This window comes from Seriola lalandi, unplaced genomic scaffold, assembly GCF_002814215.2.
Source record: "Seriola lalandi dorsalis isolate HSWRI2012SDOR001 ecotype SW California unplaced genomic scaffold, Sedor1 jcf7180002054296, whole genome shotgun sequence".
NCBI lineage: Eukaryota > Metazoa > Chordata > Actinopteri > Carangiformes > Carangidae > Seriola > Seriola lalandi.
This window is the reverse complement of record NW_019524849.1, coordinates 308,484-333,394: the sequence shown is the minus strand read 5'-3', so window position 1 is coordinate 333,394 and position 24,911 is coordinate 308,484. Positions and strand designations below refer to the sequence as shown.

The window sequence follows — 24,911 nt, the reverse complement described above, 5'->3', positions numbered from 1 at the left end:
CCCCCCTCCTCCCTCCATCTCCTCTCTCTCCTCTCGACAGGCGGCAGGATGGACGTCGTAAACCAGGTACCAACACTGAACGTTCACACCTTATTTCATCTGTTCTGCTTTTTATTTTCACACCTGTGTGCGTGTCTTGTGCTTGGGATGCGTTTGTCTCGTGTTTCGGGGCGGCCCGGCGGGTTTTGTGTGCGTCTCCCGGTGAAGCAGCTCTGTGATGGGCCGCAGCGCGGAGCCGTGAGGAGCACCGATGATAACAGCGGAGAGAAAACAGAGAAATCAGCCTGAAATCCCAGATATCAGCTGATTCCTCTTTTTTTATTGATGAAATCAGGAGCGATGGCGCTGCAGATGTTTGTGTCGTCCTCATTTCATCTCTCACATCTGACTCATTAGACCGTGTTCACGCGCTCAGGATGCCCGGGTGAAGGGGGGGGGGGGGGGGGGGGGGGGGGGGTGTTTTCTGAGGCGGACTGCGGGAGGCTTCCAGAGGGAAGAGAGGGTCTGTTCAGCCCTGCGCACTGTCTGCAGGAGAGATAACACCAACTGTCCGTTTACATCAATGTTCAGTGTTCGCGTGATGAAATCATGTGTGTGTGTGTGTGTGTGTGTGTTTGTGTGTGTGTGTGTGCGTGCGTGCGTGTGTGTGTGTATGTGGGGTTTTAAAATGGCAGCCAGAGCAGGAGAGGGATTTCCTTTGGATGCTGATGTTGTTGCAGGTCAAGCCGGCTCCGGTTTTACATGTTCACGCCGTTTTCCAGCTGATCTGCTCCCGTGTTATTTAACCCGGTTATAACCCGGGTGGTCCTCCTCCTCCTCCTCCTCCTCCTCCTCCTCCTCCTCAGCAGCAGCGTTGCAAGATGGAGACCAGCAGAGAATAGGTTGTCTGTGTTTATTCCTCTGGTTCATTCTGCTCCACCTACATCAGGGTGGAGCTTCTCCACAGTCACTGTCTTTACATTTCTAAGATATATTTCTGATTATTTTAACAGTCATGTATTTGAGTAGAGCAGCAGTGTAGATTAATTGATAAGTCAATGGCAGCAGCTGGTTTAGTAGAAGCAGAACCAGCCGCCGGTTGGTCACATGACAGCTGAGTGTGAAGTGTTGGTAGGACAGAAGAGACTGAAGACGTTATATTTACAAAACAATCGATCGATTATTGAGAAAAAAAATCAGTGGATTAAACTGATGATGAAATCATTAGTTTCAGCGTTAATAGGAATAATACTATTCAGCAATAACGTTTGTCTCTCTGTCCTCTACAGAAACATTTCTTTAATATTCTCTTCCAGTCTGGATTAAACTAACTGGGGGCCTCTGGACCCTCTCAGAGTCCTCCTGGGTGTGGCCTCTGTTTTATTTTTCTACTTTAAGGCCGTGGAGCTGATGATGGATACTGCAGAAAGAAAGGGGGATGAACCTGTGGAGTCATCTTCATTTATTTAATAATTTGTCCTAAAATCTGATCAGGTCTTCATTTAAGTTACAATGATGAACAAAAACAATTTGTTTTGACTAATAACACAAATCATTGTGTTATTCTTACTGAAAAATGATTCAAACATTCACAGTGCAGCTGAAACAGTGTGTGAACCTCAGTTAAGGATATGAACAGAAGCTACCTGGAGTCAGGAGTTATCAGACCAAGAGTCAGATGCATAAATGATGCGTACACACAAAAACCATGTGTACGTCATTTCCCACACATAAATTAGTATTTATAAACAGAATGTGTCACCTGACACATTCCTTTGACCATGTGTACACACAGTTTTCCAGAGTGATCCAATTTACAGTGAAGTTAATGATAAGCCATGTAATTTAACACAAAATAAAATAACCAACTTCACAGAGCTTCATTCATTATCATTATCATTAAGTTTTACAATTTTACAATTCATAAACAGTAATAATGTGTTCGTGTGCTCAATGTTTCCTTCAACATTGTTTAATGTCCTTATTTATTGTCATTCTCTAACCGTTTCATAGTATTTTGGTATTTACTAATCACAGTTTTCAACGCGTATGGTAGCCTCATTAAGACATCTCTAGTCCCAATAACTGAAGTTCAGAGTGACACAGGACTTCACATTTGGAGTGATTGTATTAAAGTAAAGTAAAATGATGCACCTTTCTGCCTCAGTTTCACAATCAGTGAAATCTGTGCCTGATAACTTGTGGTGGATACAGCATTTTTATATGTAAACTGATGGATTAGGGGAGTGTCACTGGAAATGAGGCTAGTACACATGCGCACACAGCTCCACATCATCAAGTTTATCGAGGTCTCTCATAGGCTCATAATGTCAACGTGGCTGTCCACCTGCTGAAGCTCGAGAGAAGCTGCTGACGCCCTAAACATCAAAGAAAATCCACCGTCTGGTGTGGTCCAGTGAATGAAGGGTCCAAACTTGCTCCTGAACACTGAGCAGCTCTGATCAGCAGCTACTGAAGGAGCTGGGTTCAGCGGAGGTTCAACCAGTTATTAAATCCATGTTTCCAGCAGAATTAATCTGTTTCTATATTTAAACATTATAAACAAATCCCACTGTGGATCATTGTTCAGCATATTTAAAGGTTTCACACAATAAAAAAAGATAATTGTACTTGTTCCTGTAGAAAAACACTGAACTGAATAAACTGTAGGATTTCTTTAAAGAATGTTCTGGTGCAGCATCAGTCTCTGATTGGTTCCTTCTCTGATCAGATGTGATAAATCACCTGATCAGCTGACAGCTAGCTTTGAGTGATAAATATGAGTTATTGCTGAGACACAGACAACAGCTGTTTTTTTAGACTCTGCAGGTTGGATCAATACGTAGCACTGGAGCCGTGATGAGGCCACAGAGCCACAGGTTTCGTTCTTATTCTGATAACAGACTGTAATATCTGTCATAATCAACATTTCTTTGATTCAATATTTTCATTATTTCAAACTGAAATATTCTAACCTCTGAACACACCTCTTATTATTATTCTGTAATATTGTAATATTTTTAGCTACAAAACCTGATACTGTGTGTCTCTTGTAGTATTCCTATAATATTAATTATAAATAACACATAATATCTACTCATTATCATCCTATTTCTGTAATAATGTGAGTCAACTTATGCTGCAGATTATTTAATGGATGTAATATATTGATTATGTAACATTCTTAAAATACGATTTTATTAATTGTTTGGTTTCATGTTATCATGTTTTCATGATTCATTGTGACTTTATTCTATAATAATCCTACACTATGAAACATGTTCGATGTTTTGGCCTCAGTACATTCACAGTTTGATCCTCTGCAGAGTCCGGTGATATTTTTATTGATTTTGTGAATGGACTCTGGTGTCAGTGACAAAAACACAGTAACTGATCTAAGTTTTAAATGTGAGTCGACCGTGAGAAGTAACATTGATCTTTTTGTTTGACTACAGGACTGTCTGTCTGTCTGTCTGTCTGTCTGTCTGTCTGTCTGTCTGTCTGTAAAAACCTAAACTCAGACCAGGTTCAGTCTCAGACCAGGTTTTTAGTACTACACTGTACTGTTTTATTTAGCCTTTAAATTATAACCCTGTAAAAAAACAACACACTGAAGATGAAACCAGTTTCCTGAACTGAGAGTCAAAGAAAATTCAAATGATTCAGCGTTTCACAAAAAGATTAGAAAAAGTCTGAAAGATGAATCTAAATGTATGTATCAGAACTTTTATTTTGTACTTTTTATACAAGGTGAACTGTCTTTCCTCTGCCATGAATCATCTGACGACCCCTCAGTTTTATCTGGTGGCCCTCTGGAGGGGCACGACCCCTAGGTTGTGACCCAGTGGACTAAACTATCCGAGTGTATCTGACGTAGTTAAAACAGCTACAACAGCAACATGACTCAAAATCAATGATCTGTACAGGAAGTACTTTTACTGTGATACTGTAACTACATAAAGTACTTCTATTGTGATACTGTAACTACAGGAAGTGCTTTTATTGTGATATGTACTTTTACTTGTAATGCAGTATTTTTACACTGTTGTCCTGGTACTGTTCCTGGAGTACGGATGTACCTCAGTCATACGTCTCCCTCTCTCCCCTTGTTACCTGTCCACCTCTACACTGTCCTGCTGTGGGCGGAGACTCTGTAATTATAATCACTTCCTGTCACTGAGAGAGGTACCAAACACACCTGTATGACAGGTAACAGGTTCATCAGTATTGGTCTGTGCTCAGATGACAATAAGTAACTGTTGTGTGTCTCTGTGTCTGCAGCTGGTGGCCCAGGGTCAGTTCAGGGTGCTGAAGGTTCCTCTGGGCTTCATTAAGGTCTTAGAATGGGTGAGTTCATCAAACCAACACCTGCTCCACTGCTACAGCCACACATCAAGCTGCAGCCTCCTCCACTGACTCCACTTCACTCTCCTGTCACCATCTCCAAAAAAACACACACACAAACGTTTTCAAAAATGTTCCCAAGGTTCTGTAAAAATTCTTCTAAATCCAGAAACAGCCTGAAGTTGTTCACAGAGTATTCAACGTGTTCCCTCGTGTTCCCTGAACACTCCGAGAACATTCTCAAGATGTTCCCACACAACACAAAACTACCTGTGGAGGTTTTTCACAGCGACAACACGTCACACTTCACTGCATGCACTCCCTGAACGCTAAACCTGATTCAAACCTGAACCCTCAAGCCAGAAGACCAGACAACATGTCCTCACTCTGTCAGGTCTGTAACTGGTCCTCACACAGATAGAGGTACAAGTCCACACACACACACACACACACACACTCACACACACACACACACACACACACATGCACACACACAGAGACTGAGCAGATGGTCACAGCCAGATCCTCCATGTGGCATGGTGTGTGTGTGTGTGTGTGTCCTCTGTAAACCTACTGCTCAGTGAAGATGATGATGATGAAGATGATGATGATGATAATGATGATGATGATATATGGTGGTGGTGGACTGTAGTGCAGATGAGCAGGGCACTGACACTGTATGGGTTGTGGGTTTGATTCCTGCTGCAGCTCCACGCTGTGACTCTGAGTCTCTACAGATAGAAGTGATGATGAGTCATCCTCCTGCAGACTATAACACTAACTCTGCTTCTACAGAACCTCCTTTAAAAAAGCTGAAATTTAAGCCTCAGTGAGACCAGGTTCTATTGGAGACTCTTTGTTCTCCAGGTTCTTTCAGATGCTTTGCTTTCAGAACTGGAGGGAACACAAGTAGAAACCTGACATAAATTTATATCAACCTATATAAGCCAGGAAATAATAAATTCTACCAGCTTTCTATAGTAATTTCACTGAACCTGTTGCTAATCCGCTATCCATTTTGATTCTCCAGCTTTTGTCATGGATGTAATCTGTTAGTGAGTAATCAGACTGAGAACAAAAGCACAATGGCCAGCAACAACATTAAAGCTCCAATCATTGGCTTATCACACTGAGTAGACCGTAATACTTTTTTCAACATCTTTAATGTTTTTTTCTTATTTGTTTTATATAATTACATCTTTTCAGCAAAAGATTTGAAATACCTTTGCAGCGCACAGGTTGGGAAGCAGTGATCTATATTTTCTCTCAGACCTTTCAGATAAAAACTGGTGTTATATAAAACTGTTCCTGTCAGTCACTGACTCATCTCTGATGATCATTACCACATCTTCTTAGGAAAATTATCTGGATATTTTTTACTGAAAAAGCAGAGGAGTTGCAGAACTTTGTAATGTCCCAGAAAGAGGCTGAAATTAAACTGAAATGAAAGAGCTGTGTAAAGTGGAACCTTTCAATTATGAATAATAGTTATTACTCATTTTTTCCGCCCCGGACGTTAATGGCTTTTTTTAACTTTAGCAACTCTTCAAGATAATTTCCTAAAAACTTAAATATAACGAGCAGGTTTTACCCAACTGAACATTTCCTCCATGTCACTGGTACTTGAACCCAGATCACACATCAGGTCTTAACTGTTCCAGAGTCTTTACAGGGAAGTGTTCAGAAATTATCAGTGAAGTCAGAAACCTGTAAAATGTCATTAGTAACACAGCTCATTACCACATGTCCAATAAACTGGACATAATGTTTGTTAGTTGGTGATTAATGGAGCTAATATCAGACAACAACAAACTTATCCAACCATCAAGTCTAACCAGGTGTTCAGACAGCAAATCAGCACAAAGCCCAGGTCATTAATATTTATTATTTATTCTCATTATTCTTGTGCCAAGTTTTTATTGTTTCAGAAGAAACAACCACCAAATGATGCTGAATTCAGCATCCTTAAGGAGAATATCATAATTATAAACTAATATAGACGGAAACATGTCACCCAGAAAAATAAAGAGAGGAGGTGGATCAGGGTCAGTTAAATTAATCATTGATTGAATCATTTGTCTGTCGATTGATAGATTAATTCATTGCTGCAGTTTCCTTTTACATCACCGAGTCACTCTGCTCTGCTCTGTGTTGGTATTTTAACATGTTGTTACCTCCACCAGGGCGCTCCTGTTTCACCCACATTTGTTTGTTTGTTTGTTTGTTTGTTTGTTCAGTCTGATTACATTAAAAGTCCTGAACCAGTCTTCACCAAACTTGGTGGGGAGATGGGTCCTGGTCCAGGGGGATCCAGGAGGTTTCTGTCACTGTCCTCAACATTGTGAGACAGAATATTTTTCTACAGGAAATATTGTTTGGATCTTGATGTAAAAAATCAGAGCCATATATGGTGTTGATCTGTGAGTTTGTATAGTTTGGTGCAGATCATAATCTGGATCAGATCATAACCTGGATCTCACAGACGTGTACAATTGTTTGGCTTTGGCAGAGTCCTGCGCTCCATTGAGAGCCATTCTAGTTACTTACATTTTATCATTTCTCCTCTTCCTCCTCTTCCTCCTCCAGTTCTTCGCCATCTTTGCCTTCTCTACCTGTGGCAGTTACTCAGGGATGTTTCGGATGTCAGTGGAGTGTAAGAACCGGACAGACAGTGACCTGAGTATAGAGGTGGAGTTTGAGTATCCATTCAGGTCAGTACAACACATCATCATCTTCTTCATCATCATCATCATCATCATCATCATCATCTTTACTGATACCGACAGGACCTGACTTTCAGGAGAGAAGATTGAGTTGAGAGAAGAAAAAAAACATTCTATAACTGTAACCTGACATTTAGACTGTATCGATCCAGATGAAAAAGACAAAGGACGTGTGCTGTAACCAAACGGATCTCGATGGATTAAACAGATTTTTGATCACTAGGTTTTGTTTAAATGACGATCACTGACAGATTGGGACATCGTCAGCCAATGAAATGAGCTTGGTACAGTTAGAGCAAACAGGAACTAAAAGAGGATCATTTAACCACGACAGAAGCAGCTTGAAGTCAAATGTTGGGCAAGTGTTTTTAATTTTGACCTGTTGATGGTGATAAGTGTCAGTCAGTAGAACCTGCACCACTAACAAGGCTGAGTCCTCACCACAGCGGCCTGGGTTCAGATCTAGTCTGGTCTGCAGGTCGTCTTCCCTCTCCTGACTCTATCAGTACATCTCCGTCTCATAAAAAAGAATCTTAAAAAAAAAAGGATTCATCCTCTGAGCACCATGAGACCAGCGTCTCATGTTGATCCATCCAGATGTTGCTGAGATATTTCAGTCTGAAATTCAGACTTCACCATCAGTAGATGTTTCTAACAATGACTGAACCAAAACATTTCAAACTCTTTCTCTGTCAGACTCCACCAGGTGTATTTCGACGCCCCCGTCTGTAATGCTGGGGAAACAGAGCGTTTATTTCTGGTTGGCGACTACTCTTCCTCGGCCGAATTCTTTGTCACCATCGGAGTCTTTGCCTTCCTCTACTCCACAGCGGCTCTCAGCATCTATGTCTTCTTCTTCGAGAAGTACAAGGAGAACAACAAGGGCCCGCTGATCGTAAGTACACCCACCTGACTGCCCAGGTAACAGGTGAGCTTTGGGAAACATCACTCATACAATGTGTATTTTAGGACCTGGGAGTGACTGGAGTGTTCGCCTTCATGTGGCTAGTGAGTTCGGCGGCCTGGGCCAAAGGTCTGTCTGACGTTAAGAGTGCAACCGACCCAGACAGGGTGATCACTCTGATTAAGGCCTGCAAGGGTGAGGGGAACCGCTGCCGTGAAGTCCACGACCCGGTCATGTCTGGACTCAACACATCTGTGGTAAGACCTTCACCAAGCCTGAGGCCTCAGCAGGTTCACAGGACATGTCTGACCTCTGAAGAGGTCATTGAGCAGTCTGACCCTCTCATCAGGGTTGACAGACAGTAGTGGTGATACCTCAGTTTCAGGACCTTACTTAGAGAAATATTTACAGGTTCTTCTACAAAACCCATTTATTCATTGAACAAAAGAATCCAAAGTTCTCATATTTAAATGTATATAGACAAATCCAGGTTGTAGGCAGAAGTAGACAGGCTACATTACTGCAGTGGCCTCATTGTAAATCCATTTTTGACAAGAAGTCCATCCACGATATCCCGTACAACCTTTTACATGTTGGAAATATAGTCATCAAACTTGGACCGGTTTGAACTGTGTTTCTGTTCTGTGCTGTCAAAAAATAAATAAATAAATAAGTAATAACAATAACTTTCATCCTCTTCTCCTCAAGGCATTTGGTTTCATTAACCTGATCCTGTGGGCGGGAAACCTATGGTTCGTCTTTAAAGAGACAGGTATCATCGCTCCCTTCATGCGGGCTCCTCCTCCAGAAGGGAAACCTGCTGCACCAGAGGCCTACGCCCAGCAGGGGGCGTACGAACAAGACCCGTATGCCAGCAACCAGGCGGGATACCAACCCGACTACAGCCAGCAAGGATACAATCAGGTGATCAACTGACCTGCTCAAGCTGCTAATTAATACTTGGTGAAACTATACCAGGAGACTTTGTCTTAGTGTAGCCAGAAACATTTTGAAATGAATTCCAACACAAGGGCTATGATTGGCTGGTTCAATGGAGTGGTCTAAACAACTTAACAACTTCCTGTCGTCCATGAAGCGAATCGTATCATTTACACTTGGTCTACCCTAATAACATGTATCCATGTTCACAAACCAACAGGATGATAACCTACCAGATGGCTGTGCTGATTGGCCAAATCATATCATGTGTCTCCTTCATGCGTGACATATTTGAAAAACAATTCAACTTGATCCAGCTTGGTAGATGAGGCTACACATAGTCAGTTTCCATGAGCATTCATTTAAAAAATTACTATTACTGAATTACTACAATTGTACTCAAGTAAAGTACAAGTACCTATAATTTGGTACAGTACTTGTACTATAGTACACAGTATCAGTATGGCAGTATGGTATCAGACTGTAGTACAGTCACTCAGTGTGTTGTTGTTTGTGTGTCCTCCAGGATGCAGAGTACGGTCAGGGTTACGGCCAGCAGGGGGCGCCTACCTCCTTCTCCAATCAGATGTGAACTTACAGGTAGCAGGTGAGTCCACCTTACGCATTAGTTTTAGTCATTTCAGTGGAGTCTGGTGATGTTCAGACTCAAACCAACAGTGTTTCCTCCTGTTTGATCAGAACTACAGTGAACAGCAGAAAATAACCGTCTCCTTCTACAAGTATTTAGACTCAGTCCCACACTCACCATCCAAATACCACAGCACCAGAAGGGTATAGTTGGTAGGACAGAGGTGTTTTTAAAGGTTTACATCTTCAGTGGGAGACTTTATTCACTGTTCTGTATAAAAGATGTAAACACAGAATTGGCGGGGTCATAGCGGTTCCTCCTTTATACCGGCAGTGGAGTTCGTCACAGTGCCAGACCAACGTCAAGCTGTCGTGGTGGGACACCAACACTGTTGAGTTAGACATCATACCTGTGAAGCACCATGAAGCTTCATTTGGTTCAGTGTCAACAAGCAAAGGCAACATCATGGAGGGTTTTCACAGTCATATAATGGGATCTACGTGTAAAAGGGGTTTGACTTAAGTCAAGTCACTCTTTATTTATACAGCACAAAATCACAACGGAATTATCTCAAAGCACAGTTCAAATAGAGCAGGTCCATACTGTATCTCTATAACACTGATTACAGAGACACAACAATGCCCACCATGAGCAGCACCTGTCAACAGTGACAAGAAAAAACTTCCTGTTAAGAGATAGAAACCTCGAGCAGAACCAGACTTGGGGTGGGCAGCCGTCTGCCTGAACTGCTCTCCTGCCTGCAGAGAGTTACCATTAAAAAACATGTAAAACACACAGGGCTCTATTTTAACGATCCAAAGCACATGAGGGTTGTACTTAGTCTCTCAATTATCCATGGTATTCATTCATGGTTATTGAGTGTTTTGGGCATAACATCCAATAAACCAATCACAGTGCCATCTGCCATTCCCTTTAAAAGCCAGGTGTGCTTGCACCTTGGTGGATTGCTATTATAATGGCGTAGTGTTTCACACAGAGTTAGATTCTATTTATGGTCAGTTGATTACATATTGTGACTGACCAGTAAGCCCAGTCCTGGCACAGGCAGCAGCAGCTCTGGGAATTGTTGGGTCTCTGTAAATATTATTTTTTTTTTTTTATTAAGAGAAGGTCCAGGCCTGCACTATTTGGAAAGTGCCTTGAGATAACTTATGTTGTGAATTGGCGCTATACAAATAAAAACTGACTTGACTTGACTTGACTGAACGTTATACAACACACAACATGTCACAAAGAAGCTCTGACCTTCTGAGGCTGTAGTTTAATGTTCCACCTGATTTATCCCAATATCTAAGTGCATTTTCAGCTCACTCTGCTTGTGTGTAACAAGTGTGGCAGAGTGTATGCGCTCTGTGTGCCTGTTTATGTTGGCACATATTACTCTCTTGACCACGGCCCTTAAAATGACAGTGAAATTCTGTACCACTGACTTGCGACCGGGTTTTTGCTGGTCAATTGCGTAATGGCTTATTACTGCGTCAAGATAGCAAGCCGCCAACAATGCACCTGACCAAATCTCCTTTTAAGATAAGCGCAAGTGAATTTAAACAACGTGCCCCACTGTCAGTAACATTACTGGCACATCACAGGCCCCTGATGATGTTAACGTTCAGACTTTAACTGTAATGGACATGATGCTGCTGATCATTGTGACTAAATCAGGGGAAACAGTTTGTCCAGTCAGCAGCAATCAGCCAATTTATCCATCTTATTATCTGTGTTAATTAAAGAGCAAGATGAGACTGAACTGTCCTTTATGTTTCTGCGTTCCTTCACAGGAAACGTCGGAGTGAACCGAGAGTGGGTCGCCTGCAACCTACCCACAATGCAACACTCCTTTCTGTCTGCAAAGTAAACGGGTGGGGTGGGGGGTGGAGTGAGGGAGGGGAAGGGGATGGAGGTTGAAAGGGAGGGGGGGGTGTTTAGATGTTCACTATAATGAATCGATGTGTAAATGATTAAAAAGAGTCTTATAACTAACAAATCCACAACTTGAACAAAGAACTACAACAACAACAACAACAACAAACAACGCTGACGGATAGAAACCTTCTGAAACAGTGACTATGTTGATAAGAGTTAAATTCATATTAATCTGTGGAGAGAATGTATGTTTGTGTTGTATAGATATCACTTTGAACAGATATATAATATAGACTGAATTGTTTCTTCATGTTTCCTATTGAACCCCGCCCCGTCATATGCCCCGCCCCCAACATCAACAAACCAGATTCACATCCGCCAGTCACAAAGCTGTTCAGACTGGGTTCACAAAGATCCAAACCAGACAAACTAGATTCGAACCAAATGAGAATCAGATCAAACCGGATCCAACCCTGCCTCCACCAACATCACCTCCCAGCTGTTTGCTGTTTGTCTTGCTGCATGTAAATATCAACACAGGAAGTGATGTCATCCTGGAGATGCAGTAAACCCAGTCTGGACTCCAGCTTCATGGCGACACCGGGTGGAAACTGGATCCAAAATGGCTCCTTGTCACTACGGTTTGCACTGTGTGTGTTTGATTAATGGGCTCAGCTGGAGCTTTGTTCTGTCTGTTACATTCCTGCTGCTGCTCAGTGGAGAGGCCGTGACCTGCAGACACGTCCGTCTGAAATATGACCATCACAAACCAAACCAACATCAGATCAGATCAGATCATTCTACTTTCACAGATCTAAAACATCAGAGTTTTTCTTGTTGCCAGGCAACTGTGGTCGAGGGACGGTGACATTGCTTTACTGCATCAAAACTGTTTCTGTGGTATTTTGGTTTGGTATCCAGTCAAAGTATGAACCAATGACTGTGTGTAAAGATGGAGGGCATTACAGCTCCCAAAAATGAAGCCAAAACCCATCGATTGCCCCCCTGGTCGCTGGCTGCAGTACAGGTCGTAAAGCCTGTCTCCTCCATTAACATGGATGTCGTCCATCTTTATAAAAAGTCACTGGTATGAACACAAATGTAAAGCGTCCGCTTGTTCAGGTTGAGTCAGTCTTCCTCAGAAGCGCCATGTGACAGTGACAGACGTCAGTTAAAATCCACACGTTACAGAAATCAAATCAATAAAATGTGAAGTTCATCAACGAACACGTTTTCCAATACGATCACTACAACGGGGGTTTCACAAACCAAACATAAATTCTGTTTAGTTACTTATCATTCTGTTTCACAGTCAGTTAATGTGACCGTAAATGCTGCAGTCACATTACAGTTAGCTACTGTTAGCTAACAGCTAGCTGCAGCAGGACAGCAGTCAGTCTGATTAAATTTATTACTAGATAAAACCAGGTAGCTACTGTTAACTAACAGTTAGGCTACCACACACTGACTGACCCTAACGGTTCAGACGGACATGTCTGTGCTCTTCTCGGCTCTCAGCCAATCAGCAGCAGCCATGAGCTGTTTTTGTAAAAAAACTATGCTTCTTCTTTGGTTGTTTTTTTGGAAAGTGAAGCTGTTTTTAGCGTCGGTATCTTCCTCCGCATGGTGACGTGTTTCCTGCTCGTGTTGTACAGTAAATGATGATCGGTGTGATTCTACTTCCTGTTCTCCTGTACAGGTGTGTGTGTGAGTGTGTAACCTGTCCATACTTCTATTATATCTCTCCATCATTCTCGCTTTTTTTACCTCTATTCTTTCCTTCAACTCTTCATCACTATTTATTTGTTTACTTTCTTTACGCTGTCAATATTTTCTTTTTTATCCCTGGTCTCCCTTTCTCCTTTTCCTTCCTTTTATATCCTGTTCCTAACTTGTTCCCTCCTCTTCTCTTCCTCCTTATCCTCCCTTCCCTCCTCTTCCTCTTCCTCTTATTTTTAATATTTTCATTTTTTTCTTGTCCCCCTCTCTCTCTTTCTTCCAGTCGCGTTCTTCTTCTTGTCGTTCTTCTTTGTGACTCTCCTCTTTGGCTCTGTGATGTAACTTCCTGTGTGATGATATTCTACTCAGCATCAGTAACCATGGCCATGGTGTTGACAGTGTTGATGATGACGATATGTGTGTGTGACTTGTTGCTATGGAGACGCCCCCAAACCCCACCCCAGCCCCTCCTCTCCCTCTTGTGTTTATTCAGTGGAAAATTTCAATAAACGACAAACTCGTCTCTGATTCTGTTTCTGTTCATGAAGGGAGTGAAGAAGTGAAGAAGTGAATGAATGAATGAACGAACATGAGCAGACAAATGACCAGATTAACATTTTTTTTTTAAATGAGTAAAGAAGCCAAGAAACTAATCCAAGGACAAATTAATGGATGAATACACAACCAATAAATGAATGAATTAATAAAAGACCAGACAGCTGAACAAATGAATTAATGAAAAAATGAAGCAAGGAACAATCAGATCTATAGATGAATAAACGAATGACAGTGAATGAACTAATGAACAAAGAGAAGTATGTTAGTGAGTGAGTGCCCCTTGAGGCACTTCACAGAATGAGTGAATTAATTACTCCTCCCTCTCTTCCTCTTCTTTCATCTCCCTCCTCCACCTGTCCTCACCATATAGCTCCCCCTTCCTTCATCTCCCCATCCTCCTCCTTTCACTCATCTAGTTTCTCCATCCATTCTTCCTTACTCATCTATTTTTCTCTCCTATCTTCCTCCTAGTTCCCCCCTCCTCTCCCATCCTCTTCTCCTCCCTCTCCTCTTTCACTTCTCTCCTCACTCTCACCCTCTTCCCCTCCCTCCCTCAGCTCCTCTAATATATATATATATATATATATATATATATAATATTCGCTATCTCTTGCCTCCTTTCCTTAGTCATCACTCCTCCCCCTCCCTCCTTCCCTCACTCTCTCTCTCTCTCTCTCTTGCTTCATCACTGTAGCACCTCCCTCCTCCCTCCCCCCTCCTCTCCCTGTTATCAGATGGGTGTCTGTAGACAGAGTCAGTGTGTGTGTGTGTGTGTGTTCAGTCAGTAGCATGGCGTCTCTCGGCCTTCTGCTGCTCAGCACCGCTCTGATCCACACCGCCCAGGTAAGGACGAGTCTTAGCCTCCATACAGAGACAGAGAGAGTGTGTTTACGTGTGTGTGTGATATGTGTTAATTCATCGTCATCTTGTTGTGTCGTCACGGTATAACCTGATCATCATGCAGAATGATGTCACTGCTGTTTATCCTCTACCTGTCTCTCAGTGCTGTTACATCACAGTACGTGTGTGTGTGTGAGTGCGTGCGTGGATTTATCTGCTTTTATGTGTGTTCTATTTTCCATTTGATGTATTGGTTATTGATTTACTGATCAGGACAATTGGTGCAGGGAGAAGCAGAGACGTTGAGAGAAGACTGTGGCTTGTTCGTGTGTGCGTGCTTGTGTGCGTGCGTGCGTGTGTGCAGTAACTGTGACCGAAAGAACATTTCGTTTCAGCTCCTGTCACCATAGCGACAGGAGACAGTAACCCACGGCAACAGGCCCAAATATTACACAGGTTACAGTAGGTTTCCTGACAGCTGCTGTGTGTGAGTGTGTGTGTGTGTGTGTGTGTCTGTGTGTGTTGCGAATAATGATCAAGTAAATATTAACATGATACATGATGTAATTAAAGTGCTGATGAAGCAGGAAACTGGACTGTGCGAGTGCTGCACTCTCGTACATTAATGTAGTGTCCAGTGTTTTTAATCCTGGGTTTATTGTCATAGATGTGGTTCATCCACAGGACTGACCTCTGACCACTGACTCAGTGCTTTAAATGATTCATATAAAACTGAAGGGAAACCTTAGTACTGCTTGAGTTAGCATAACCCAGAGTCAGAAGCTGTGTCCCGATTTGGGAGCCGTATCCTTCGAAGACTGATTGTGTCACAGCGGTGTGACTAGACTGTCCCATTTCAAAAGCTCTTTCAAATGTGTCCTTCTATTCCTGGACAACGAAGGCTCCAACAGTTGTATCCTTCGTGGGCCAACCTATCCCAAGAGTCCTTGCACGCCGGTAATGAAAATAATACGGCAGAAAACAACACTGACAGAGAGCCTGAGGATTTCACTGTTGAAATCTAAGTATTGGGTTTCAGCTCAGTTCAACAGCTAACGATGTTGTCAAGGCTCCTAGGTGACAGGAGCTGCACTTTACAACGCAACAGTAAGGGCGGAAGAGGTGGTGACACACAGCGAAAATCCTCCATAGACCAGACCGTCTCATTTCAGTTTGGCCTTTGCAGACTATGACGGCTACGAAGAGCCACAATTTCGTAGACCACGTCCTCTGAAGGATGCAGCCCCTGAACAGGGACACAGCTTCCACAGAGAGGAATGAGAGAGATGATTTAATATTGGTTCTGTCACATGTCTCATAGTCAGTGTTGATGTTTTCAGTATATAACCCAACTAGTCCTCAACAACCACACAGGTTGTTTGTTCCAATCCTCTGATTCGACCCCACAGGACCGTCTCCTGATATAGTGCCCCTATAGCAGCTTGGTTGTCATGGTTACAGCAATGAACATGCAGAGTATACCGACAGCAGTGTACCAGACCCTAGATCAGACCAACTTCAGATCCTCTCACTGACTTCATCTTCCCTATGTCTGTTGATTTAGTTCAGATTCCCCCAATGCTGCGTTCATGAACTGTCTCCTTAAATAAATACAAACTCATGTTCAGTAACGTGACTCCGCCCTGTTCCAACTAACGTTATTCCACGTTCAGACAAAGTGAAGCTGGTGATGTGGACAACACAAACACTGAGTCTCAGGCTGCGTCCACACTGACACCTTTTGATTTTAAAACACATCACTTCTGCTACGTTTCTTCCTGACGATCACACAACTCAACCTGTTGTAGTGGAAAACTCCAGGTTGTGTTGGAGTCCAGACAGACAGACTACTCACACACCTGCTTCTCCTCCTAATTGGATCTCATCAGTCATGACTACCAGACAGTGGTGAAAAGTGACATGGATAGAGAAGAAAGGTTATACCAAAAACATGTTCAATCACCTGGACACAATCACACTGAAGAATATGAAGAGAGCATGACTAAGAGAGAGAGTGATAAGCACCAAAGTATCATTAGTCATTATCAAGGTAAGTTAGAAATAATTTGGACGACCCTATAGCTGAATGGTTACGGTCTGAACAGCGAGTCCCAGGTTCGAGTCCCAGCCGGTTGAACCACTTGCTGCCTGTGTTTCCCCTTTTCCCTCTGTCTCCACAGCCGCTGTTGAATAAAGATTAAAAAATAACTTTGTTTGAAAAAATCCTGATAATGATTTTTAGTCATATCACTGAGCTCTGCTGCTGACTCATCCACCACAACCTCCTCCTGATGTGGACTGTCTCTTTCTACACTACGTCACCCCAATTTTCCCTTTGCTCCTGCCATAATGGCAACGGCCACTTGATGTTGCCTAACAACAAAACCTAAAGGTTATAATAAACTGCTGCACAGAGGACTTATGGGGTTGTTTGTTACAGGACAGTCTCATTTAACCATAAAGACCTCCACCTTTCTAAACTAGAAAAATGTGAAATCATGCTTCAGTGTCAAGAGATTTGTAGGAAAACAAATAAAACAGCAATGTAAGTGAACAGGTAATTTAATTGTTGCTGTTTCATTAGAGGGACTGAGGAGACACAGGGAATAAAAACATCAGACATCATCACTTCTCCAGTTTCAGGCTGGATTTTAATCAAAGTTCTTGTCTGGATCTTTGTGTTTAGACATTCAACAACAAAGATTAAATAAATAAACAACTTTGTATTTCTCAAAGGAAAATGGACCCAGGTATCATTTCTATCCAGCTCTAACTCCTGCAGGAAAAATGAAGCTGCAGTGAGTCAGACAGAGTGATGCTCCTCAGAGGACTCATTATTACCTCCTCCTCCTCCTCCCCCTGCACTGAAGGCTCAGCTTCATAAATCTGATGTTAGTGTTTCTGTTTATCTCTGACAAACAGCAGGAAATGAATGAACCTGAGACAACAGTTTCTGCAGGGTGATGACTCATCATCATCTTCATCATGTTCTCCTGTGTGTGTGTGTTCCTGTTGTGTAAACTGAGGTGTGTGTGTTGTAGTTGTGTTACTGGCTGTGATGTGAGCTGCTGTACAGATTGTTGTGTCTGATGTCTGATCGTCTATGTTTACACTGGACTACAGTGGACAACACAGAGATCAGTCACCTCCTGTTTCAAATGTGTCTGATTGCATCTATTTCTTTACTGGTTCAGACTGTTCAGACTGTTTTGACTGGCCATTGGTTGGTGGTCCTGAGAAGTACAGACATATAAACCTGATCAGCCTGAAGCTACAGATTCATCCTGATCAATAGCTGTCTCTGTCTGTCCTCTTTTTAATATAATCTCTCTCTCACTCACACTCACACACACACATATAAATTCAAGACCAATCAAATTAGTGTAGGCTGGAACAGAACAGCTCATTACACCACCATGGCAACAGCACATCTCACTGGACAATGACACACACACACACACATACACATACACACACACACACACACACACACACAGGCTTACTGTAGTTACTGTAGTGTAAATGTCTCCGCTGAAAGCTGAAATCTCTCTTCATGTCTGGCAGACTCTGGTCTGAGACACACACAAAATTAATCCAGCTCATGTGTATAATGATTGAATTATCACAACAAACACAGACAGCAAACAAAAATGTCAGTACATCTTTCAGTTATCTTGCCAAACATTCAAGGAACAAACATCAGTAATAAACCGTGTAAAACAAAAAGCACAGCAGTTAAGAAAATTAATTTCAGAAAATAAACCGGAACAGCTAATATGTTTACAGTCCTCAAAACAGATTTCAAAAATACAACTCATACAGTAGTTCAGACATTTAAGTAAACATGTCACAAGCCACATGTTTGTTTCCATAACAACAGTTACCACATCCACTGCGGTTAGCATTACAAGGGGTTAGCGTAAGGTAGCTAGCTTAACCGTCGTCAGTTATTTTACTTAATTACTCCACAAAACACAAACACAGTCGATCTACCTGAGTGTGAACACACATTTATCTAACACAATCACAGCCACGAACCGTTATCATGAGGAGACTCCTACCTGAGAAGAGGTTGTTTGAGTCACACACTCCCTTCAGTTCAAGTGTGTAATGACTGACAGGAGGACGCTCACCTGGCTGACGTCAGTCAGGTGAAGCTCCGGTCTGACTGCCACCGAAACGCAGAGTCCGTGAGCTCATGAGGTTTATTTTCTGACAATACTCGGGAGCGTCAACACACTCCCCGTCAGTCTTTATGTTCACGTGATGTCGGGATAATCGGAAAAAACTGGAATTGGAACAACTCAACATCTCTGGATCCGCTCCTTCAAGCAGATCATCACGCTTGAAGGAGAGAAGTTCAGTGCAAATCGGTCCAGGACTATTTGTGTAAACCTGCTGACAAACAAACACACAAACAAACAAACAAACAAACAAACAAACACTGGTGAAAACCTGTGGTAATCACCATCGCGTTAATTAAAGTAACACCTGCTCTCAGACTTCATTATAATCATTAAAAATACTCATTAAAAATAGCCTATATATGTAGGTGACGAGCTTTCTCAGCCGTCAGTCATGTCTGCAGGTGTTCATGTCAGACACCTGCAGTCCCAACAGGCTCCAGCAGGGAATCCTCTATGTAGCCTGAGAGACAAACCCCAGGGGAAATATTATGTTAATCACTCACTGCACCACTTTGCTGCTCGTTAATCTTCCCGCCCTGAGCTCAGACCTGAAGGAGGCTCTGATGAACCAGCACGCTCTTGGGTTCAGACCAGGACCCTGAGATACTAATACGCACGGTTCACTGTGTGTGTGTGTGTGTGTGTGTGTGTGTGTGTGTGTGTGTGTGTGTGTGTGTGTGTGTTTGAGAGAGAGAGAGAGCGAGAGAAAGAATCAGTGTGGACTGGGCTGACTAAAAAGACTGAAACCATAAGAGGCTAGAGCAGCACATTAATGAACATGGTGTCCACATACTTATGGCCATGTGGTGTAGTAGTATCGATACTGCTGTGGTCAGATTTGTCTGCAGGGCGGAGCCTCTCACTCAATAAAAGATCTGTGGTCCGGCTCAGACAGACCACAGAGCCTGAGGGGGAGAAGAGGGGGGGCAGGAATAATTCAACTAACCCTTCTCAGGCTGAGTGTGTGTGACTCAGCTCTGACTCACAGGAAGTGCAGTGATGATGATGATGACGACGATGATGATGAGGCTCTGGTCTGTAAAGCAGCATCAGAGACTGTGCAGACACAGGCAGGTTTTAGTCTCGTCCTGAGCGCCGAGGTTACAGACATGAACCTCACCAACCACCCCTGACTCTCAGCCTTCAGCAGGACATTAGAGTCATCTTTTCAAAGTAAGAGTCTGCTTAACAACAGCTGGAGAGTCAGGATTCTTCACTGAATTCTTTGGTTGTGTGTTGACTTCCATGAGGTCTGGGATCGTTTGACTTCTCATATAATGGACAACCCTTCCAAAATAAGAGCAGAGTTGGGATTAACATGATGGTCTCAGGTCTCAGACTCTGAGTGGAGACCAGAACAGCAACAAGTCCAGGACTGAACCCTGGGGCACACCTGAACAAATATTTACTGTTTCTGAATAGAGCCACTTAGATGAAAGATATTACCATGACAACAGTCAAAGTGAGGGTCATGTGACTGATGGAGACAGCTGAAGTGTCAGTGTGTAGTTTTCAGCAGCAGTAGAGAATGGACCTGTTCTTCAGAGTAAAACAACACAAAGACAAACAACCTGACATGTGACACCTGACATAAGATATAAAAACTGTGATCATCAGAGACACAAACTTGCAGTGAACCTCCAAAGTATGACATCAGACCATCATGAATAATCACAACAACAATCTCATGTCGAGTTTCTCATGTCTCATGTTTGGCCTGTCAATTAGCTGAAGACTCTGTTCACAACATCTTTAGAAGAATGAAGATGAGGAGGACACAATGCGATTATCAAACAAACATCATTATTAATCATCAATAACCTGTTCGTACTGAAATTTAAATAAAAACAATAAGGTGGTTGTCAGATGAAATTATATATATATTATACAGTTTCAGCACCATCATACAACTGAGTCTCTTCCTCACACAGGTGAGGGGCGGAGCTTTAGTCATATTTTAGCTACTATAACTCTTTATATAATTTTATCTCTCCTGTTTCATGAAACACCTGTGCAGTACAGGTACTGAGTCATTAATGCTCAAGTAGTGACCTCTGACCCCTCTCTCTCAGTCTCTACCTGTAGCTCGCGGCGGAGGGCGTGGCCTGGACGTGTCATTGGTCAGACGCCAGCGCAGAGACCTCCGTAACCTGCTGCCTTATGAGGAAAAGATGATGTCATATCCTGCCACGCAGGAAGGGGGCGGGGGCAACGACCTGTACTACCAATTAGATGACTGGAGGGGGAGGGGCTTGGACCAGGCCCTGCAGCGATTAGTGGAGAGAGACCAGAGGCGGGAACAGGAAGAGGAGCAGCGAGCAGGTTTTTAAATTTTATCTGTTCAACATATAATGAGTTTTTGTTGACAGTGACATTGATTAATCATCACACTGTCATTTACTTGTTTACCTGTTGCTCCCTTGTAAGGCTCAGGTGTGTAATAGCATAACTGATCTCAGAACAGTAGAAGCTGAGTCAATGACAGCTTGATAAACACGTTAGCTATTGCTAGTCACTCTCAAAGATCCAGAATCATTCTCAATGAGCAAATGTCCAATAAACACTGCTCCAGTCTTTGTCAGCGAGACATGGCCACACCCACAAAAATGACAGAAATGATAGATACAACAGCCTGAAGTCAAGCTACCTTCAGAGACAATACCCTGCTGCCACCTCAAGAGGACAGTAAATTACATGATGGATACTTGATGAGACAGACTCTGTTCTGAGATCAGATGTAAGGAGAGATATCAGTTGACTTCTAATTAATCTTTACTGACACTTCTCAACCAACTACAACTTTTCTCAACATAATTCTTTTCATTGAAATAATTTAAACATTTTGTGTTTGTTGTTGAAAGCTCAGATGTTTTTATGTTTCTCTGATTAAATTATCAGTTGGATTTAAATCAATCATTTCATCATCAATAAATCTTGTATTTGTTTAGAGAAATAGAAAACATAACTAATGAACCAATCAAATGTCTCCACAGCCTACCTGGCTGCTCTGCTCCGCCTCCTGAGTGAGGCAGAGAGCGCAGGATTGGTTGGCCCAGGAGACGTGGAGGTGGTTGAGGAAGAGGACGATGAGGAGGACGATCAGGGCCCACCGGGGGACTTCCAGGGCCCAGTCCCCCCAGACTACGATGAGACGGGGCAGGGGATGAGCATGGGGAGGCCCCCTGCTGCCTGGTTGGGGCTCCTGGAGCCCCAGCTGGCTCAGGCCCTGTTGGACAGGTGAGGAAGATGAGGGGTGGGGTCTGACAACATGTAAGTAGGTCCCACAGTTATAACATGTGACCTGTGCTCATCAGGATGGAGCCTCAGCTGGTCCAGACTCTGCTGGAGAGAGGGAGACAGGAGAGAGTCCAGCAGGCGGGACGAGTCTCATCAGGACTGAACAGAGACCAGGAGACACTGAGGTCAGTCACACACAGAGGGACTGAGAACTGAATTGAAGTTACACTGATCAATCAATTCATATTAGGAGGAAGATCTTGTCAAGGCTGTAATTCATTAATATTATGAGAATTAAGTTGTATTAAGTCAAGAAAAAAAATTAATATATAAACAAATCACATTAAATGCATATTACTACTTTTTTTCCTCATAATATTTTTTTCAAAATATTTATGATACATTTTTTGTAAAATAGTACAAATTTCATATGACGGCTTCTTCATCATCATCATCATCATCATCATTACTGCTTTTAAAACTTTTCTCTCAAAAACATCTTACAACATCTTGTGTCTTGTATCTTGTATCTTTCTGTTGTATGTTACCAGCTCTTCAGCCATATTTTTTTAATCCCATTATCTCAAGATGACAAAGCTCATTATCCCGAGATAACAAGATATAATCAGGAGAAAACGATTTTTTGTTACAGACAGAATGAGATGATCCCAGGAGAAAATGATTTTTTGTTATTCCGAGATAATTAGATAATTATCCAGTTATCTCAAGATAACAAAGCTTGTTTTCTTGTTATAATGACTTTGCTAATCACAGATCAGATGTGCCAAGCCACTGGGCTTCTAGTGCTGTTAACTGAAAATGTCAGGACTACACATTGATCAACACATAAGAGATTATTTCAATCAATAATTAACTGAGGCATAAATCAAATTGTGTCTTTTTGTACAAAATCATTATCAGATCAGCTAAGGAGTTGCTAAGGATTGTTGCTAAGGAGGAGTGTTACTGTGGCTTAGTCAAAATCATTTTCTCCTGATAATATCTCGTTATCTCGAGATAATGAGCTTTGTTATCTTGAGAGAACGGGATAAAAAAATATTCACATGTATGGCCTTTCTCAGCTTCCATACAGATTTTCTTTTATATCTTAAACATTTTTTGGGACTTATCACACTCACCTTGTTATGATTTGTGTTTTTGAAATATTGCGACTCTTTTCTCTAAATATTATACTGTTGTTGACATGTTCTGACTCATTTAACAAGCTGCTAACAAGCAACTGTATTGTACAAAATGTGTCAATTCTTTTCTTGTCAGTTGCTAAAAAAAAAAACATTTTTTTCAACAAAAAAAAAATTATATAAAACAATATTTTAATCTTTAATCACAAAATATTATCTGTGTGTTCCTGACACACCACACCTTTAGTTTCCACCTGCACAAATATGAGCACTAACTGTACCTGTATGGCTCCTCCTCCTCAGACGCCTGGTTGCTAGGATTCTGTCCAGCATTGGCCCTAACGACGCCTCGGTCATTTCCTCCGGCCGCCGAGCGAGGAGGGACCTGTCCATCACCGCAGCTGAACCAGTTAGCTCTGCCCACAGGAGAACCCGCCGTTCCGTTGACGACGTGGCTCCTCCGTCGCCTAGCAACGAGCCTCCCCTCCTCAGGGTGAAGAGGCTGGAGGAGGAAGAGGAGGAGGAGGAGCTCCGCCCCCCTACTGCCGGGCTGCAGAGGATGAAACGCATCAACACCATAGCTACCGCCGGCGTGGAAGAACTGAATCATGGGAGTCGTAGGCGCCGGAGGAGAGCAGCCCTGAACTACGACCCCCAAATATTGATTGATCAGATTCTGGAGTACATGAGGGAGTGAGCTGAGAGGAGAGGAGAGGAGAGGAGAGGAAACAAGGAGAGGAGGAGGTGTATTCTGTCGTCTTTCAGGTTTTTTATTTTCAGTTTCTGTAAAAAAAAATGTTTTGTTTGTTTTTGCTGCTTTTGGTGAAAAATATGTCTGATCATTTGTTCTTAAAGAGGAGAAATGATGGAGGAGGAGGGGGACAAGTTCTTTAAACTGTGCAGGAGGGTTCCTGTAGAGGACGATCTTTGTAGACATGTTGAGTTGAGGACTAGCTCCTACAGACTCTGAGGTCACAGCCTGTTGTTCCGTAGTTTAACTGTGAAACTCATCTCAAGTGAAAACAGAGCTGTGGAGCTGTTGTGTTTATACGTTCAAGGCAGTTGGTGATTTCCAGAGGAATCTATGTGAGAGGGAAAAGCTGCTTTGGTTCAGTGACACTTATCTTTATCACTTACACTTTTCCAGCTAATTTCCTGGAAAGTTTCCTGACTATTTCTTCAAAATGATCTGGTATTTATCTGTTAGATCAGCTGAACATGCAGATGTGGACTGTGTCTCCAGGCAAAGATACAATTCAACATAAACTGTATGAAGAATAAAGTTTCTAATAATAAATAACATATTAATATTTACTTTGTCTAATGGAGAAGCTTTGAAAGTAAATTCCTCTGGAAACAACTAAACTCCCTCTCAACTTTATTTGACCCGTAATCAGCACTAAACTACACAGTATCTGCTTTAAACACTACAGTTTCCATGAGCGTCAGTGGCTGTTGCTATGGTGAAGTGCTGTAGTATATTCCCTGATCCAAAATCTAACAGTGAACTGATTTAAGTTTCTTTACAGATAAACATAACCTAACAGATAAACTCTCTGATTGGATGATTGCAGCAATGCTCCCTGGGACTTGTAGTTCACCCCACCCACTCTCCTGCTCTCTATAAAACAGTAGTAATTTTAAACATTACCCACTGAAAACACCTGCGCTGGGTAAGGTTTAAAGTGGCAGTAACCATGGTGCTGGCTCATCAGCTCTGTGATTGGTTGGTTCTCGTTGTGTTCATGTACTCCAGCTTGTGTGCAGCAGCTCTGTCAGTGTGAACCTTCGTCTGTCTGTGGTGAAACTAAAAATTTTATTTGTCTCTCTCTCTGAAATAAAGTCAGATGCACCACAAACTGTTTT

The 24,911-nt window shown here is 42.4% G+C and overlaps 2 protein-coding genes across 2 annotated transcripts; both read left to right on the top strand.

The window, feature by feature from the left end:
* Positions 1 to 11: 11 nt before the first annotated feature.
* On the top strand, positions 12 to 11,380 carry LOC111654972 (synaptophysin-like). The gene is made up of 8 exons (XM_023406172.2): positions 12 to 66; positions 4,261 to 4,326; positions 6,910 to 7,034; positions 7,743 to 7,941; positions 8,016 to 8,207; positions 8,659 to 8,874; positions 9,416 to 9,496; positions 11,278 to 11,380. The coding sequence occupies exons 1-7, from the start codon at positions 49 to 51 to the stop codon at positions 9,479 to 9,481; spliced, it is 882 nt and encodes a 293-aa protein (XP_023261940.1). The 5' UTR covers positions 12 to 48; the 3' UTR covers positions 9,482 to 9,496; positions 11,278 to 11,380.
* Positions 11,381 to 14,371: 2,991 nt separating this feature from the next.
* On the top strand, positions 14,372 to 24,904 carry pcsk1nl (proprotein convertase subtilisin/kexin type 1 inhibitor, like). The gene is made up of 5 exons (XM_023406166.2): positions 14,372 to 14,482; positions 20,739 to 20,988; positions 21,660 to 21,903; positions 21,981 to 22,088; positions 23,349 to 24,904. Exons 1-5 carry the CDS (start codon positions 14,429 to 14,431, stop codon positions 23,740 to 23,742), a joined length of 1,050 nt encoding a protein of 349 aa, XP_023261934.1. The 5' UTR covers positions 14,372 to 14,428; the 3' UTR covers positions 23,743 to 24,904.
* The last annotated feature ends 7 nt before the right edge of the window (positions 24,905 to 24,911 follow it).

Excerpts from the sequence above, each read along its gene's own strand:
- pcsk1nl (XM_023406166.2), top strand. The coding sequence starts at position 14,429 with ATGGCGTCTCTCGGCCTTCTGCTGCTCAGCACCGCTCTGATCCACACC. Across the intron at positions 14,483-20,738 it reads CTCTGATCCACACCGCCCAG|TCTCTACCTGTAGCTCGCGG; the intron begins GTAAGGACGAGT and ends CCTCTCTCTCAG. Across the intron at positions 21,904-21,980 it reads GCTCAGGCCCTGTTGGACAG|GATGGAGCCTCAGCTGGTCC; the intron begins GTGAGGAAGATG and ends TGTGCTCATCAG.
- LOC111654972 (XM_023406172.2), top strand. Across the intron at positions 4,327-6,909 it reads TCATTAAGGTCTTAGAATGG|TTCTTCGCCATCTTTGCCTT; the intron begins GTGAGTTCATCA and ends TTCCTCCTCCAG. Across the intron at positions 7,942-8,015 it reads ACAACAAGGGCCCGCTGATC|GACCTGGGAGTGACTGGAGT; the intron begins GTAAGTACACCC and ends TGTGTATTTTAG.